The sequence below is a fragment of the Pholcus phalangioides genome, unplaced genomic scaffold (genome assembly GCF_987345545.1).
Source record: "Pholcus phalangioides strain wild (caught in Gottingen) unplaced genomic scaffold, Ppha-v1.0 ptg000011l_1, whole genome shotgun sequence".
In the NCBI taxonomy this organism is placed as follows: domain Eukaryota; kingdom Metazoa; phylum Arthropoda; class Arachnida; order Araneae; family Pholcidae; genus Pholcus; species Pholcus phalangioides.
Window position 1 is genome coordinate 52839342 of NW_028301604.1, and position 19608 is coordinate 52858949.

At 36.4% G+C, this 19608-nt stretch overlaps 2 protein-coding genes across 4 annotated transcripts in view; one reads left to right on the forward strand and one right to left on the reverse strand.

Annotated features, from left to right (window-relative positions):
• The first annotated feature begins 360 nt into the window (after positions 1 to 360).
• Enoph (enolase-phosphatase E1) overlaps positions 361 to 19608 on the forward strand; it is a 37409-nt gene continuing 18161 nt past the window's right edge. The window contains exons 1-4 of the mRNA XM_089239670.1: positions 361 to 753; positions 7245 to 7346; positions 13023 to 13234; positions 16784 to 16913. Of these exons, the coding sequence (XP_089095796.1) occupies positions 679 to 753; positions 7245 to 7346; positions 13023 to 13234; positions 16784 to 16913 (519 nt within the window). The 5' untranslated portion in view covers positions 361 to 678. The remainder of the gene's footprint in view (positions 754 to 7244; positions 7347 to 13022; positions 13235 to 16783; positions 16914 to 19608) is intronic.
• The window catches only part of LOC149080555 (kinesin light chain-like), a 172264-nt gene continuing 161274 nt past the window's right edge, over positions 8619 to 19608 (reverse strand). For 2 of the 3 annotated variants that reach the window (XM_089239669.1, XM_089239662.1), the window contains one exon: positions 8619 to 9029. In XM_089239669.1, the coding sequence (XP_089095795.1) occupies positions 9003 to 9029 (27 nt within the window). In that variant the 3' untranslated portion in view covers positions 8619 to 9002. Of the gene's footprint in view, positions 9030 to 9509; positions 9524 to 19608 lie in introns of all 3 variants that reach the window. The other variant, XM_089239663.1, reaches the window with a different exon arrangement.

Sequence of the window (19608 nt, forward strand, 5' to 3'; positions counted from 1 at the left end):
GTCACAACGCTTTGGTTACCAGTTGAACAAAAAAAAGGGGTGAGGTGATTTCCATTACAATTTGGAATCCATTAAATTTTTAATTTTAAAATTTTTCATGTGGCTATCTTTTTTCCAGGCGATGTTTTGACGTGCGATGTTTGACCTGCAATGTTTTGACGTATTTGGCGATATTTTTGTCACGGCGATGTTTTTGTTCGCGATGTTTTGACGTAGACCCAAGTTGGCTTTGTTCAAAATACGTATACATTTTTGCAAAAAAGTCTATATAGACAGCCAGAAAAACAGAAAAAAAAACCGGGACTGTCCCGGTAAATACGAGACGTATGGTCACCTCACCTATACCTCCTCTTACTGATCTCACAATGCTTCTGTTGCTATGGTAACAGTCCATGTGAAGATTTTGATATCAATATTTTGTTATGTTATCTTTTCTATTCAAAGCTGTCTTAAAGATCTTAATACAGCTTTGTTTCCAACAAAAAGTTTTTGGTCTCTACTGAACAAATCTTAATGTGGACATTTCGTCTCAATCAATGCCAATAATTTTAAGTTTGAAACGGGTGTATATTGGTTCTAATAATATTCGGATTTAGATACTAATTTCTGTTTTTTCAGTTGTGTACCAACGTATTTACCAAAGAGAGTTGTTTGTTATACTTTTTTTTGTTAACAAGAATGGTTAGTTATTCCGATGTAAAATGTGTTTTATTAGATATTGAAGGAACCATTACGTCTATAAGTTTTGTGAAGGTAAGTTTGGGAATTTATGAGTTTATAATCATTGTTTTTGCTTTTTCAGCCGGCTGCAGTGCAGTTATCAGTTTCTTGTAGTAGTGGTTCCAGATGTTGCCCCACCTTCCCCCAGACAAGAGTAAAAAAATAGTATAGGAAAATAATTGTTCATCTTACAAAATTAGTTGACATACACAATGAAAAGAGTTTTATCAAGCTCGTAGCGAATGGGGGACTTGGGGGTCTGGTCCTTCCCCAAAATGTGAGAAAATGACCAAAAAAAAGGAAAAAGTTGGCCAAATCTATTGTTCCATCACTTTGGTCCCCCCCCCCCCCCCCCCCGAACCAAATTTCTGGCTACGGGCTTGAGTTTTATAGAGTGTTGTGTTGACTTTGCACAAAAAGTGGTATTTCATTTATTTTTATATGTGCCATTTTGATCTTTGAAAAATGTACCACCTTATTACATGATACTGCTGCTTAACGCATGAAATACTGGTTTAAAAGGGTGCCAATAAAGCTTCATGTTTTCTTAGAAACACTGCAGCATATATAACATAACTAGCTCTTTGTGAATAACAGTTTTCTTTATTCTTTTCCATACTACAGTGCTCATCACCAGAGTATTACCACCAAGTACTGCAGGTTATTATCATAATTATTATTTCTGAATGATTGCATGCAATGCCATAATTAAATATTAATGTCATGCCCCTACTAATAAATCTACACTATACAGGTCATTTTGTATCATTAGTTTATATTATTCAGTTAGTTACTATATACCAGCGGTTCTCAACCGGTGCTCCACAGAGCCTTTGGGGCTCCTTGTGCACTCTCCAGGGGCTCCGCGGCTGCTTGAGGAAAATAAAAAAACAGTAAAATTTTAAAAAATAGTTATAAATATTTTTAAATAGTAAAAATAAATCAGTAATTAAAAAATTTTACCACAGGGCTCCGCGAATCAAAAAAGATGTTGAGAACCGCTGCTATATACAATATCAGAGTTAACATTGAATCTCTCTCCAGGCACACATGTGCTCTCACTCCATAATAATGACCACTGGCCTCTTTAGCCTTTACAGTGGCTATGCTCATATATGACATCTGTCTCTTAAATTTTTAGGCTGCATAGTCATTGAAATATATTGGGCATTTACAAATTCTCCCCACTCCAGTAACCTTTTGATTAGCATCCGTATCCAGAGTCTCCCCAGTCCAGTGTATGCTGATCATTTTGGGTATGTTCATCGTTTCCAGAACCAATGTTCAGGTCATCAAACAACTCCTGTGACGCATTGTATTTTAAAGTTCGGCACTGAGATGGTCAAATATGACTTCTATTTCTTCACAGAATTCTACCACAGGGTGTTGTCACTATGTATGATCTTAGAGATTTGTGAGCTGAAACTATCTCTGCTGGTTCCCATTGTTTCTTATTGAAATTCCAAACTCTTACTCTTTCACCATTGTTTATAATTCCTAAATTCCTAAGGGGTGAGCATTTCTGTCATAATATAAGATGCTTTCTTTGCTTTTCTTTCAAAAAGTGGTTCACATTCTTGTTTAGCTTACACTGCTCAAAACAATTAGAGGAGCACATGGTTTTAACAAAATTACGCAAAGATGTATACCGATAAGTAACATAAAATGAATCATCCATAATTTAAAGCCTAGCAGGAAATGGAAGAAGAAAACTTCATATGCAAATCAAAGTTCATGACGTCAAAAACAAGAAAAAGGAGATAAGGGCAAAAATCGGGATGTTGCAGAAACGTCTGTTTTACTGCCGTAACTGTGAAATTCGATTGCGCAGTATTTTTTTTTGAGACAAGGTGACTTGAGGATGTCTCAACAACGTGATTTACCGGAATCCATGGCATGGCGTGTTATAGGCAGACTGGAATCCGGGCAAACACATTGTAGTGTCGCGGACGCTGTTGGAGTCGCCAGAACTGTTGTTGCAAGGCTGTGGAATCGATTCCAAGAAACAGGAAATGTTAGACGTCGACCAGGGCAAGGTCGGCCACGCGCCACTACAGCAACTGATGACCGGTATATACGGTTAACAGCCTGTCGAAACAGAACAGAGAATGCTACGCAGCTGCAAAGATGGTTGCTCTTGGCAACAGGACGAAGGGTGTCCAGCCAAACAGTATGTAATCGGCTTCATGAGGGAGGGCTCCATGCACGTAGGCCAATGGTCTGCATTCCGTTGACCCCACATCACCGTGCGGCAAGAAGAAGATGGGCTGCGACCTCATGTCATCCCTTACGCTGGAGCCATTGGAGATTCCTTTGTTTTCCAGGATGATAATGCCCGACCGCATAGAGCTCGTCTGGTGGAGAACATGCTTGAAGCTGAAACAATACAGCGTATGGAATGGCCAGCGTGCTCTCCTGACCTGAATCCAATCGGACGATGCATTGCTGTGCGACCAAGGCCGCCTGTTACTGTCCGAGACTTGCAGATTGCACTTCTTGAGGAGTGGAACAGTATTCCCCAAAGTCTGATCGATAACCTCATCGCATCCATGGCAAACAGGTGTGCAGCAGTCTTAGCTGTTCGAGGAGACCACACACCCTATTAAAACTTATGCATCATGTCATGTCTAAACAGTACTTTTTTTTATCGTTTACATGTAACCAAATTGTTGCCCTAAATCATCTTTTCATGTTTTTTCCATATTTTCAAAGAATTAAAGCTTAATTCCAAATTTTTTTTACGTCTTTTTTCTGTATTGCGCATTGATACGCGTGTACTATCCATTGTATGCCAATACGTGGCTGTCTCGCACGGTTTTCTTCACTTTTTTGCTTGCTCCCCTAATTGTTTTGAGCAGTGTAGTTCTGAGCAATTCTTCTGAAATGGGTAATTTTGTTTTTAGCGGACGATTAAACATTAATTGAGGGGGCGATAAGTTCATGTTAGGAGGAGGCGTGAAAATCTTCTCTTTATCGCCATTGGATTTCCTAAACGTGCTCTTAGCTATTCCTACTTATCTTTCTGCTATTCTGTTACTTTTGGGATACCCGGTACTTGCTAAAATGAACTCAAAATTCCATGTGTCAGCAAATTGTTAGTAATGTAAGCTATTGAAAGGGTTATTGTCTGAGACAACTTGGTTTAGTACCCCAGATTTACTAAGGAGGCCTGAGTGTGCTAATTACTTCTGATGCACTTTTGTCCTTTATCCCCTCAATTTGTATCCATTTTGAGAAATAGTCAGCCAATATACAAGATAGTATTTGTTTCTGAATTCCACTAGATCAACACCAACTTTAGAAAAAGGTCTGTTAGGAATTGAGTGATTTGTCAGTGGTTTTTTAACATTCTGCTTCTTCCTGAATGTTCCACAATTATCACAATTCAACACTATTCTTTCAATATCTCTTGATAAGCCAGGTCAATCCCCCTCCAAGCACACATGTGCCCTCACTCCATAATAATGACCACTGCAAGCAAAGCCGCTTGCCTCCAGTGGTCTCTTACTCTTAATGCAGCTTTGACTGGAAGTTAGAACATAAGTTGACGTCATGGCTCACACAAGGGGGGTAGAAGCAGATAGGTTTTTGGGGCCCCATGTTGTTTAGCCTTTGCAGTGGCTATGCTCATACATGACAATTAAAATGATAGATATTATACTTGCTTATTGTGCATTTTAATGATGATTTTATTTTTGAACTCTCTGTGTTAGAAAAGCCCCCCCCCCCACCTTCCAGCCCCATTTAAGCGTATATAAGTAATCTGAGAGATAGGGAACTTGGTGTTGCCATGCATTAACTTTGTTTTGACCAGATGGTGTTAGACTTGTATGATTTTGTTTCAGATGAATGTAGCTCATGTAGCCCAGAAAAGCAGAGAAAAATTAGAAATTTGTTTTTCCACTTTTTTCACATTATATGTCTCATTCAGGTATTGGAATATGTATACTACTACTACTACAACCCCAGTGGTGGTCGGCTGAAGTTGGATTTCTGCAGTTCCTAACTTCGAGGTGCGAATGCGAGCCGATCTCCCTGTTAAAAAGTCTCGCCGCAGAGAGCAACAGGCCTACAACGATATAATTATTTATTCATTACACTTCACTCACTATGAGTTGAGAAAAAACTCATAGTTTAAAAACAATTTATTGCAGATGACAGCACTACACATAACAAGCATTACACAGAAACAAACTTCACGTCAGGGTCACTACACATACACACACATTCCAACATGTACCAATTTGTTAGAACATCAATTGACGTCATGGCTCACACAAGGTGGGGTAGAAGCTGATAGGTTTTTGGGGCCCATGTTGTTTTGATTTTATTTTTTACATCATAAATACACTGCAAACAACCTTGACTATTTATTTTGCACACATATTTAGTATTTAATGAAATTGACTAGAGTCACCCTCAGGTGTGTGTGGTGATATAAAAAAAAGTAATTTTTTTACAACAATAGAACAAGGTAGCTATGTTTCAACTATAAAAATTGTATGATTATTCCAAATAAACGAGAATTATTTGCAACTGGGAGAAGCTCCACAGATCATTTTCTCTTTGGGCTCTGCATCTGGTAATGGTGGTCAAATGGTGGTCCTGGAATTGACTTAATCCTGAGGGTCCACTAACATTTTATTTTCGGCTTGAAATAAATTTAACGTGGAAAACACTGCAGTTAATATAAACTGCAACTATAACTAAACAGTATATGGGTCAGGTTCTACCAATTTTTCAGCTAGTTTTTTGGACCCTTAGTACCTTAGTTTTAGTTACATTTTCTTCCTTCCATAAGTTATAAATGCTTTTCTTAAGTGCCTATTTCTACCAGTTTTAGTGCCTAAACTTCTGGGCTCTAATCATAAGACAAATGGATGTAAATGCAATGAACACATATTACCGACTATATTTGTCAATACATGAGGTGTCCAAATAAGTCTGTTGATGACTAAATAACAGTTCTACGTGTAAATTTCATTTTTATTGAAATGAATATGGCCAATTAATTGAAACATTCACCTGATGTTCACTTTAATAAGATTAGAAAAATATGCATTATATATGGGTGAAAACTTAAGCCTGTTTTAGCTGAAGTAACTCGTGAACTGTTGATGATAGAAACATACTTTCAATTGGAAAAGTACCTAAATAATGTGCTCATTTTGAATATGTTATTTCTTTTATGGCAACTTAAGGCTGTATATGTATCAACCTTCAGAATTTCATTTTTTTTATTGGTCTAACTTTCAACCACAAAGTTGTAGCCCTGTCTCTCCTGAGTCTAACTTGAAAAATTCCATGTTTTTAAGTGCAAAATTTGCTGAGATATTTGAATTCAAAACCACTGAGAGAAAATAAAAGAGAGAATGATATAGTAAAAAATTACAAAGAAATGACCACTCCTTTCTTGTCCAAGCCAAGTCTCCAAGCTTGTCCCTTAATATATGCTGTTCTTTCCCTCATTTTCATCGCTCATACGTTCAGGGGGGTCCAGTTTCCTTCCCCCAAAAATGTCGGAATATGGCTGATACACATGGAATAACATGCATAAGTCTATTGTTTTATCACTTTGGTCCCCCTTCCGAAACAAATTTCTGGTTTTTTTTTGTTTGTTTTTTTTGAGTTGGTAAATTGCCTAACCCTTTTTAAGTGATTTTTGAAATTTTCCTGATCCGCATTATAACTGCTATGGTGAAAATTAATAAACTTTCTAGAACAGATGTCTTCAACCTTTTTCTTGTCGCGAGCACTGCCTGTATCCCATCATCAATAAAAGAGCACTCTTATGGCAAGTTTGACATACAAATGCATGATATTAGGATGATTTCAGCCCTTGAATGTAATTTGTACAAGATGTTTAATAGGAGTGTTGATCAAGTGCTCACGAGCACGAAATCAAACATGAGCATCGAGCACTCTAGGTGTTTCAGGGAGCACCGTGTTGAAGATGCCTGTTCTAGAAACTGCCTCCTATTTTCAAGAATATTTTTTCGGTTTTGTGCAATATTTCTTTCTTCCCCCCCCCCTTCCACCCCCGAAACCAAGAATAATAATAAAAAAACAAGGAAGAGAAGTTTTCTATCTTTTTTATACTATTTATTCTGTATGCATATTCCTATACTACTTTGAAAAGATGGGGAAAAACATGTCTCTTACTGTGTACTGTCACACATGTTAATGTGTGTACTGTTATCAGACTTTGAACAAAAGCTCACTCCATCCATTGGCAGTTGATGAATAGGTTGGGGGGGAATAAAAAAACATGCTTGAACATAAAACCAACATAACTATCTGGGCTCGTCATAGCTGAAATCAGAAGGTTTCAAGGAAGCCAGATATTTCATGATTGCCAAAGTGAAGCACATCAAGTTAGATGAGATATCTCGTCATATTGCCGCTGTGAAGGTTAATGAGTATGTTTTTCTGTCTTGACCATTTTTGTCTTTTCTCACTTCTCTCTAAATATGAATCTAATTTTTGAAATGCGCTTCATTACAATTTAGTTTTTATTTGAATAGGATGTCTTATTTCCATATATCAAGAAAAATATAAGAGAATTTATTATACAGCATTGGCAAGAACATGATGTAGGTGTGATAATTGAAGCTCTTCAGAAACAGGTAAATTTGCTTGCCTTAACCAGTTATCTTTCCAATTAATTCCTTTCTGTGCTACCCATGACATCATGTAGCAGAGCCCCTAGACTGAGATCTTTGATGGGCCCTTCTAAAGTGAATTTATAGTTAGAAAAAAACAAACTGAGCAACTCTTGAGGTAGAACCCTATCAGTTCCGCTCTAGTGAGGGCCATGGTGCTATCTGTAGTAGTGGCTGTTTTACAAAGATGTGCATGGGGGGGAAAGATGTGCTCCTTTTTTGTTTGGAGGTTTGAAGCTAATAAAATATGTATATATATATATACGGGGTGATTATAAAAAAACTATCCCGACATATGGGCCCCTAACTATCATACCATTCACAGAAACTGAATGAAATTTTGGCATAAGGTATTTTTGAGGTATGCGCTCAAGAATGATATGGAAAACAACAGTGTCACTCAAACAGTTACGTTTACAGTGAGAAAATTTCGAAAATATCAAATGGCAACACCAAGTTTTTTGTATTGGAATGCGATCTCCATACTGAAAAACACTAAATAGCGTTGAAATGGCACCTGTAGCACAAAAATCCCCGGAGATAGGCAAGGAAAAAGTAAAAAGGACTTTGCCGTGCACCAGAGCATTCATGTTCATTTCATTCTTCACACCGTTTCTTCGGCTGAGATCCCAGCCTGATTAGTCCTCCACAAGGTCATGTGGAAAATTTGTGAAACACAATAAAATGCTTTATTTTATGCTGCTTCTCTGTCCTTATTGGTTGTCCTCACTTTTAGCCTATCTACCGCCAGTGATTTTCATGCTACAGTTGCCGTTCGAACGCTATTTAGGGTTTTTCACAATGGAGATCACATTCCAATAGAAAAAACTTGGTGTTGCCATTTGATATTTTCGAAATTTTCTCACTGTAACCGTAACTGTTAGAGTGACACTGTTGTTTTCCATATCATTCTTGAGCGCATACATCAAAATACCTTATGCCAAAATTTCATTCAGTTTCTGTGAATGGTATGATAGTTAGGGGCCCATATGTCGGGATAGTTTTTTTATAATCACCCTGTATATATTATTATTATTTTTATGAATACATTAGAAGTTGGCTGATTTTGTCTCATCTTGTATTTTATGCAACAAAATAAAATAATAAAGTGAATTGAATATATATATATTCAATATCATAAAACTGAGTCCAAAATATTTTTTGCTGTTTTTAAAATTAGAAGAAAAAAAACACTTTTTTTACTTATTACAGAAATATTACATCCTTTATTATAATAAAGCATCTAGTATTTTGTATTGTATTGTATCTGTGGACAAAGTTAACAAAATGAAAAGTTACAAATCAATCAAGATTATTTTTTTGTTCTAGAAGGTGTGTGTAAATAGCTTATTTCAGTAGTTTCCAAACTGTGCTCCATGGACCCTTTAGGGCTCTCAAGGTGGGAACTCTGCGCCAAAATTAACATCCTGCACCATCTTGCTCCAATAGTGTATTTTCGTATTTTACTAGGCCAAATAGCCAATTTTGCCTCAATGTGAGCGGAATTTCAGAAAAGGACGCCAAAAGTTTTGTTCCAGCGTGCTGCAAAATTATTCTCTCTGAGGGAGCAGGTTTTATTCTTCCATACTTCAGCACCTCTTCCCCTCTTCCATGGTTGTGCTATCCCGTGACCTTGATCCACATATACTGAGAAGTATAAAAAAGAATAATAATGTCATTCAACAGTTTTAAAATCATTTCAACACGATTATCACATTTTCTATTTTCTTGCAGTTCTCTGCATATTAAAGCCAAAATTAGTTTCTAATTAATTTTTTTTAATTTTTGCTGGTTTTTAATTAGTTTTACTCAAAATAATAGTATATCCCTCATATTCAGAATAAATAATATTGAAATAAACAATGATACTAAAGTTTTTTGAACAAAATACAACAGTGAAAATATTTCTTTTCTGAGCACTTTATTTAATGTTTGCATGCAAATATATAAAACTTTTTATTCTGAAAAAAAAAGTTTTCCCTATTGCACAAACATTGTCAAATGGCAAAATCTTGTTTGTATTTTTGATTTGGATTGTTGATCAGATGATCACGTTATAATGGAAATTCAAACAAAAATTAAGAGAGAACTCCACTGGTTATTTAAAAATAACAAATATATACTCACAGCACCACTGTTTTCTGAAAAATATATTTTTTAGTTATTTTACATTTATGTATATCTTCACTTATTTAATTTTTCTACAAATTAAAAATTTGCAAAAAAAAAAAATCTGCCAGCAATGAATCATCATGTGTTAAACACTGGATCGGATGATCTGTCATTAGCTTGTCAAAGATTGCTTGTGTACTGTGCCTCTCCAAAGTATTTTAAACTCTAAGCTCCTTGTTTTTGAAGACAATATCTTGGATAATTTTATCAAATACAAAAACAATGCCACAACAGGCGAAATGCCCAACGAGGTGGCTGAGAAAAAATGCCCACACAAATATATTTGTGTAGGCATCTTTTTCTCAGCCATCCATATATGGATGTAATACACTTCAAAAACACAGCAACCCAATTAAAAATGCAATTACAAACAATATGTATACATGATAAAATATTATACAATGCCCATAAAGAATACTTATTGTTGCCTTATTCTAAGTATGGATAGCTTCTCGATTTCCCCTGCATGTTATCGTATTTCTTTTTAAACATGTCAATTGTGTTAGAATTTACCACCCCGGGGTAAGCTATTTCATTTATAACGACCCTATTGGAGAAAGATTTCCTGCAACACCATAACCTAGAATTGTCCCTTACCAATCGATACTGGTGTCCCCTTGTAAAAGCAGTCCATTGATGGTGTGCTAATAATTCATGGTCCATCCTATCCATTCCGTTGAAAATTTTGAACACTTCGATCATATCTCCCCAACACCTGCGTTCATCCAATATAAACATTCAAAAAATGAAGTCTCTCTTCATAACTCAAGCCCTGTTTGCCAATAAGGACATGTGTAGCTCTTCAACAAAGTCTATGTCCCTCTGTAAGTATGGTCTCCTAAACCTTACAGCATACTCCAGTCCAGGACGAACCAAGCCTCGGAAAAGCAGAAGAATGACTTTATGAGAATGCAAAGAGACCATTTTGAAAATGAAACCCAGCATTCTATTCACTATTTTGACCCATCGATACCCTGATCGAGTTTATCGATAAAAACTGAAAAAGTATGGGGCCAAGGACACTTCCTTGAGGAACTCCACTTGTGACATCTCTCCAACCAGAGAACCTCGTTTACCATAACTTGTTGCCAGGGCCGTCTTAAGAGTATCATGGGCCCCCGGGCCAAGTGGTTTTTCGGAGGCCCTATCTGGTAAATCCTAGAAAATTTGAACTGGATTTCATTTTTGTGAGGCCCCTCTTCTCTTGAGGCCCCCGGGCCGTGCCCGGGTGGGCCCATGCGTTAAGACGGCACTGCTTGTTGCGACCTATCTCTTAACTGTGATTCTATCCAATTCAGCAAGTTGCCCCCTATCATGTAAACACTTCAAGAGTTTACCATGTTGTACCCGAATGCCTCCTGGAAATCAAGGTAAACAACATCTACATTCTTGCCATTACCCAAAGCTTTCGTCATGTGATCATAGAAGCAAAGGAGGTTAGTTACACATGACTTCCCCTTCCTGAACCCATGCTGATTATCCGTCAATATATTATTCTCATCCATGGCCCCCACATCCTAGAGCAGGGGCAGGGCCCCTAGGCTGGGATCTTTTGCGGGCCCCCCCCCCCCCCGCCAACCACACTTTCACGGGCCCCTTTACGATGAATTTATAGCATGAAAAAGCAAAAAAATTGTGAAAATCGTCCCGGACCCCAGGGCTGGAGCCTTGTCAGCCCACCCCTTGTGGGGGCCATGTTCTCATCTATCCCCTTCACAAACTGCCTTTTGATGATAATCTCCAAAATTTTCGAGAAGGCGCTCGTCAAACTCACTGGACAATAATTGGACACAGCTTCTCTAGTACCCTTTTAAATATTGGAACAACATTAGCAAGTTTCCAATCCCTTAGGATGATACCCTCAGCAACACTACTCCTGTATATCTGTGCGACTGGCCCCAACAATTCATTAGTACATTTCCTGAGGACACTGGGATAGATATCATCTGGTCCTGGTGCTTTGCCTGGATATACATTTTTTAGAAGATTTAGGACCTCCACGTCTTCCACTTGAATATCGTTGAAGATTTTATTACCCCAACATAAAAAAGTCATTGAAAGTACTACACATGCCTACATTGCTCTCTACCCTATACCCTTCTATTGAGAGGGGCCAACTGTCCCCTTCCATCGCATCTAAAAAATTATTTGCGGTCAGAGCCAATGTTATCTGCCAACCTAGATTCATCTTTCAACCTAGAGCAATGACAGGTCACCTCGTCCCCTTTTATACTCTGTGAATGCTCTTTTATTTTCAAGATAAAGATTACACACGCTATCCGTGAACCATAGGGGACGCGATGTACAAACACACTTATTTTCATACAAAAGGTATGACATTGTGCAAAACAGAGGACAGCTTCATATGAAATCCTTCCCATTGACTTACAATGATTCCAACCAGTCTCTGAAGACTTCTGCTAACCTCTTACTCAAAACATCGAAGTTATTTTTTAGAAAACAAGGAACCAGTCTTTAGTTATCAATCTTACCCAAAGAAAAGTTTCAGTGAAAACTGACAACATGATGATCGCTGGAAGAAAACTTGTCTCCCCCCCCCCATAAAACATGATTAACAAGATCCTCGAAACTAGTAAGAACTAAATCCAAAATAGCAGTATTCCTAGTGGCTTCTGATACATTCTGATACAAAACATTATTGAGCACCAACTTAAGAAAGTATCTTTCGTATTGAGTTCATATTTTGAGAGTAATAGTTTTTCATATTTTCTGAGTTCTAGCCTGATCTTCATGAAGTATTTTCCATGGTTTATCAACTTTTTCTTGTGATCATGACAAATTCCTTTCTTGCAAAAATGTTAGGGTTTTGTTGCATGATTTTTAATTTTTAAAGGGGAACTTTTATGAAACATTTCTATATTTCAAAGTTCAAGGTAATGTCATAACCAGATCTAAATGCATCTTCACCTGATCAGTGTACAACAGTGGGAAACAGTACCAATCTGTTGTGGATCATTTGATCATTTTTGTCACACCACTGTCATTTTCTGCATACGAGGGCTAATTAGACCGGGACCTACAATTTATTGCCGATTCCGAACGGCAGGCTTGTTTTTTATACTCGTCGAGGGGTTGGTGCGCTAACCCTTCGATGGGGGACTCCCTGCGGTAGCAATTTTTTCTGTGGTCATGTCGCCGTTTCTGTTGTACCCCTGTGTCAGGAAAGATTTCTGACAAGGATGAACCGGGTATCGAACTCGCAACACCTCTAAACATCCTTTGTGTTTGAACTTGAAGTGATCTGATTCTAAGGTAACTGTATATACATATGAAATATTTTTCTGTAAGGTCTAGGAGAGAATTTGGAGACCTTTTTTTTCGATTTAGGAGAATGAACTTTGTCGTTTAAAAAACTGTTGTTATTGTTTGACTGTATTTTATTTCACAAGTTTCTTTTCTTTTTCAACTGAATAAGCCTTTGTTGAAAATTATTTGATTTATATATAGTCTGACCTAGACATACATCAAAATGTAGAAGGTGCATGCAGAATTCCAGAACTTCCTGAAAAGCCAAGTTCAGATGAAATTTCTCTTTTCTGCAATGCAATAATAGATAACGTACTTTGGCAAATGTCACTGGACCGAAAGACAACAGCCTTAAAACAACTTCAAGGATGCGTGTGGGTAGCAGCTTATGCTAACGAGGAATTTGCAGGACAGTGAGTACTAGTCTATATGTTTTTTTTGTTTTTTTTAAATCACTATTGTATATTAACTTTTAGTGAAATTCTTTTTTTTTTTTTTTGAACAGGAGTCTCAAACTTAGATGTAAGTAAGAACCAGTAAATTGACTGGTAGGTTGACTGTAGATGTACAGTCAACCCTCAGTATATGAACTTAATTCATTCCAGGAGTCTGTTCGTAAACCGAAATAATTTTTCCCATAGGAATCAATGTAAAATGAATTAATCCATTCGTGGGACTCGTGCATAACCAATGGCAATCATTAAACTAACGCTGAAGAAATTATCATAAGAGAAATTATCATAATTCAAAAGAGATGAAAAGTAATGAAAACTGACAGAGAGAGATGCCAGGACAAAGTCTGGGTTCATGAAAATGTACCATCTATAATCTCAGTATCAAAGCCCAAAAAATCTTGTTTGCAACACTATCTTGCCACAAAATATATTCCAAGTCAAATTGATGATTCTGTAAGACACTGCCCTGCCAAGCTTTTTAAATAAGAACTATGCGATGTAGGATGATGAAATAATATATCCAGAAGTTACTGACTGTTAAGGCCTACACACTACTCTGATGTGATGTGTTTGCATGTCACGTCTGAGTAGTGTATAGTGGCTGTTCTACGTCAGATATTATTGCGAAACAACTTTAAAAAAGTTTCTCTCTTCAGAGCTTCATGAAGTTTGAAATGACCTGCTGATCCATGGGATGGATAAGAGGAATAGTATTTGGTGGCAGAAACTTTACTCTGATGAAATATTCTTCAACCAAATTCTGTCGGATAAAAAATGTAATATCAGCCTTCTGAAATATGCTTCTTTCTGTATTTAGACCGTTTTGTGTGCTCATAAACCGAGATTAGATCATAAACCGAATAATTTTTTGTTGTTCGTAAACCAAGCCATAAACCAAGGGTTGACTTTATGTATATAAAACAGCTTTACTATTGTTAACGGTCTTAACTCACTGTCAGGGGTTGCAGAGTCTCATAAAACTACAGTAACAGGATACAGACTATAATATGTAGTATCGAGAAAGTGTTCTTAAATCATTTTCAGTCTCTTTCACTGCAGAAATCAGAATTTATTTTGATTTTGTTGGCAATAGTTACAGAGTACTCTACTCATTTTGTGGAAGATTTTGCATATTATCCAAATGAGCTTATCAAACTGTCTCATAGACTTGGACCATTGAGCATGTGTGGGGCATAATATTTTACCGCACACCGACTCTGGTCATATATCGCCATATGGCAGTTTCCAACTAGTGCAGTTGGGTAGGAAATGAAGACGCCATCCATCGGTGATCACCCCAAGCTTGGTGGGTAAAGAAATTGCTTCTGACGGTCTATGTCTGGATTCAAACCCATGGACTTTGATGGTAACCTTCATAGTGGAAGACGAGCATCTTACCACTTGGGCGCTTGTGGGGCATACTGGAAAGAAGAACTTTGCATCAATTATTACCACCTTGGATATTCCAAATACAGTGAACCGATTTTATTCAGGAGCACAGCAAATTCGAATTCAAGTTTATTTATATATGTCACAAACAAACATGTATATTCACATGTGTATAGAAGAAATTAAATCAAACATTCAGATCATTATCGCAGAAAAGGAAATAAAACTGAAATGGTGTAGGCAGGACAGCAAAGAAAAGGTCGTAAATATGAACAGACAAGCTCCCCAGCCTTTGGGAAAAAAATATTTCTCCCAATTTCTCATTAATTCCATGTCTTGTAGTTGTGTAACATCACCCTCTTCCAGAGGAAATGATTTATTTATTTATGATTTATTAATGATTTACTATATGAAAAACGTTTTTCTTTCATTGAATCAGATTTTCTTTTTTGTTGTTTGTTATGTATAAAAATAAGCATAAACAATTTTCCCACCTAAAAATTTATTAAAATTTACTTAATCATTTTTTTAGTTATTTTTTCTTTCTGCATACCTTACAATGTCTACAGGCAGTATTTTAGAAATCAAAATTTTCTTAAAATCACAATTCCATGTGAAAAATTACATATCCTTCAACTGTTTTGAACAGTGGATATTTCTCTTTGAATGCTCTTTTTTTCAAATACACTGCTCAAAACAATTAGGGGAGCAAGCAAAAAAGTGAAGAAAACCGTGCGAGACAGCCACGTATTGGCATACAATGGATAGTACACGCGTATCAATGCGCAATACAGAAAAAAGACGTAAAAAAAATTTGGAATTAAGCTGTAATTCTTTGAAAATATGGAAAAAACATGAAAAGATGATTTAGGGCAACAATTTGGTTACATGTAAACGATAAAAAAAAGCACTGTTTAGACATGATGCATGAGTTTTAATAGGGTGTGTGGTCTCCTCGAACAGCTGCACACCTGTTTGCCATGGATGTGATGAGGTTATCGATCAGACTTTGGGGGAATACTGTTCCACTCCTCAAGAAGTGCAATCTGCAAGTCTCGGACAGTAACAGGCGGCCTTGGTCGCACAGCAATGCGTCGTCCGATTGGATTCAGGTCAGGAGAGCACGCTGGCCATTCCATACGCTGTATTGTTTCAGCTTCAAGCATGTTCTCCACCAGACGAGCTCTATGCGGTCGGGCATTATCATCCTGGAAAACAAAGGAATCTCCAATGGCTCCAGCGTAAGGGATGACATGAGGTCGCAGCCCATCTTCTTCTTGCCGCACGGTGATGTGGGGTCAACGGAATGCAGACCATTGGCCTACGTGCATGGAGCCCTCCCTCATGAAGCCGATTAGATACTGTTTGGCTGGACACCCTTCGTCCTGTTGCCAAGAGCAACCATCTTTGCAGCTGCGTAGCATTCTCTGTTCTGTTTCGACAGGCTGTTAACCGTATATACCGGTCATCAGTTGCTGTAGTGGCGCGTGGCCGACCTTGCCCTGGTCGACGTCTAACATTTCCTGTTTCTTGGAATCGATTCCACAGCCTTGCAACAACAGTTCTGGCGACTCCAACAGCGTCCGCGACACTACAATGTGTTTGCCCGGATTCCAGTCTGCCTATAACACGCCATGCCATGGATTCCGGTAAATCACGTTGTTGAGACATCCTCAAGTTACCTTGTCTCAAAAAAAAATACTGCGCAATCGAATTTTACAGTTACGGCAGTAAAACAGACGTTTCTGCAACATCCCGATTTCTGCCCTTATCTCCTTTTTCTGGTTTTTGACATCATGAACTTTGATTTGCATATGAAGTTTTCTTCTTCCTGCTAGGCTTTAAATTATGGATGATTCATTTTATGTTACTTATCGTATACATCTTTGCGTAATTTTGTTAAAACCATGTGCTCCCCTAATTGTTTTGAGCAGTGTAGTTACCAGTTCAATTTTTTTATGAAATATCCTTTGTTTTTTCCTATTTTCTCATGCTAAAATATTTCTTCAAAATTGATTTTTTTTTTCTTTTTTTGCAGCTATTTAATCTAATTCTGATTTGGTATGGTTTTGATGAGCATGGTTGCATATTCATAGAACATTTGATTTCATTTCATAGCTTATTTGAGGATGTTCCTAGCATGCTAAAGAAGTGGAAAGAATCTAAACAGATTTATGTATACTCCTCAGGGAGCATAGATGCACAGAAACTGCTGTTCTGTTATAGTTTATATGGCAACCTTCTGTCTGTAAGTTGCATTTTCATAAAATTAGAGAATTAAAATATAACTATTTGATCAAATTTGCATAATTTTTTTTTTCATTTCATTTTATTCTTTTCATTTCGTACAAAAATTCAAGATGGAAAAAATCAGCCAAGGGGTCGTAAGACCCATACTAGTTGATACAATGAAAATTCATAATGAATGGTAATAAAACCACACACATATTTTTATTCATTGTAATAGCAAAAGTAATGAGGAAAAAATTCATAAATTCTGAGAGAAAAAAATTATTGATGAATGTGGATCATTAATGCCTATAATACTTTCTCATAAATAATATTTCTTAATTTATTGGCAACAATGGGAAGTGCAATTTCATTAAACACTCATATTTCATGATTTTAAAATTGGTGCAAATAAAAAAAAGAGCATAATATCACATTATGTAAGAATGAGGTGGATTCATAATTCAACTGAATAAGGAGCATAGAAAAATCAAATCTCGATATCATTGATTGAAAATAGATTCATATGTGTTTTTTAAACAGTGATAAATTAGTAGTCAGGCAATATATTTTTGCAAAATTTCGGGATAAGGTTAAAAAAATGCTTCTTCAAAATTGTTTTGTGAATTGGTTGTAGTGCATATATATTGTTTATTCTATATATTTGAGAAACAAGAACTGTTTAAAGGAAAAGCAAATTGGTCTTTAAAAATAATTAAAATCGATTTGTAGAAGTAAAGATGATGTAAAGAAGGATTCCAAGACTGTGAAAAAGTTATTTTGAAGGTGTTGAAAAATCATTTGTTATGAGTCTTATTGCTCTTTTTTGGAGTTTTATTATTGCATTAAGGTATGAAATATAAAGTCACCAGCCCATATGGCCAAACCTACCCCTCTGGGTGCCGGACTTTCCTACGGGACAGAGCCTGGACCATGTCTGGTCCTACATATATGATAGCCTAATCATATAGGGAATGATATAGCGAGTATTATAATGTTAACCTGAATGACTGACCTATGTATAGCTTAGAATGGTAAAATAGTTTGGAATAAAATAGCAAGTAGTGTAGCAGTAATCTGAACAACTGATCTACATATGGTATGAAATGGTAAAATAGTTTGTAAATTACATAAGAAAGTTTGTTTTGCAAATATTTTACATGAGTTTTCCATCTGAGGTTATGATCTATACGATTACCTAGATTTTCAACTGTTAAAACCTGTTTGAAACTCAGGCAGCTACAAGTAGAAATATTATGGAACATCAGATTATGGTCAAAGTATGCATTAGCTATAGAGGAGAAGTAGTTTTGTTATATTTATTTGCAAGTCATTACTGATAAACCAATTATGAATTGTCAATAAATCATGTGATTATCGTATGTTGAATAGACAAGTACAGTGTCGTCCACAAATGTGATTATTTTACCAGTTAATTCAATGTTACATAGGTCATTTATGAACATATCAAATAACAATAGTCCCAGAACAGAGCTTGAGGTACTCCTTTCATTATTTCAAATGGGTTACTAAGATTATTTCCAACTTTGACTATATCAGATCCATGACTTAAAATAAGAAGCAATTAATTTGTGTGTGTTACCTCTGATACTATAAATAATAAATTTGTTGAACAAAACACGGTGGTCCACACTCTCAAATTACAACAGTCTTTTTTGATGTATCAATCTTTTCAACTATATATTATGTGAATATCAAAAGTGTAGTCTCTGTGTTTCTGTTTGAAAGGAAACCATAATGATTAGTACAAAAAAGTATTTTTTTCCTACATGAATATGATAGAGAAAGAAAAAATTCTATTCTTAAAGATTATTTCAAAAAATTTTGAAGCAGACAATAAAACTAAAATTGGTTGAAAGTTAATGAGATCATTTTGCATCATAATTTTTATGAATTGACTTTTGAATAGACAACTGCTAATTTCAATGATTCCGAAAGTTCATCATTTGCAATACAATTAAATTAAGTAGTCAAAGAGTATGTTAAAGATATTGTTAGGCAGAGTTTTTAAAAATTTTAAATGAGGAAGACCCAAAAGTAGGTAATGTCCTATTAATTTTTAAAATTTTTTTGCCGAAATAATAAAGAGTTTCAGGTATTCTTGCCCAAGATACAGCTCATTAATATCTCTCATTGCAAGTCATAATATTTATTTTGGCAATGACAAGCCCCAGAGACCATAGGCACAGATAGACTTGAAAGTCTGAGGGGCATGATGATGATAGAGTCCATATAGACATACATACATTAGATCAGACTGCCCCACCTTTGATGCTGGGGGCGGAAATGCCCCCTATAGCTCTGCCCATGCCAAATACTGTGTTGTGTTCATTTCCTACTTGAACATGTTTTCCCATCCCCCAACCTATTTATCAACAGCCAGTGGGCAGAGCCAGCTTTTGTTCTCATTTTGATGACAGAATAAAAAAGATGGTGTTTGAAATATATACCTATTTTTTTCTTTCCCTTGAGGTAGTAAAGGAATATATGCACAAAATAAATAATAGAAAAGGCTAGAGTATTTCTCTTCTTGGGTTTATTGTTATCTGAGTTGGAGGGAAAGCACTATCAACTGCATAAAATCAGGAAAAGTCTTCCACTTTCAAAAAGATGTGGCATTTTACAGAGAGTTTGGTTATTTCCACTGTGCTTATTATAATGCGGATCAGTGAAATTTATAAAGCTACAGAAAG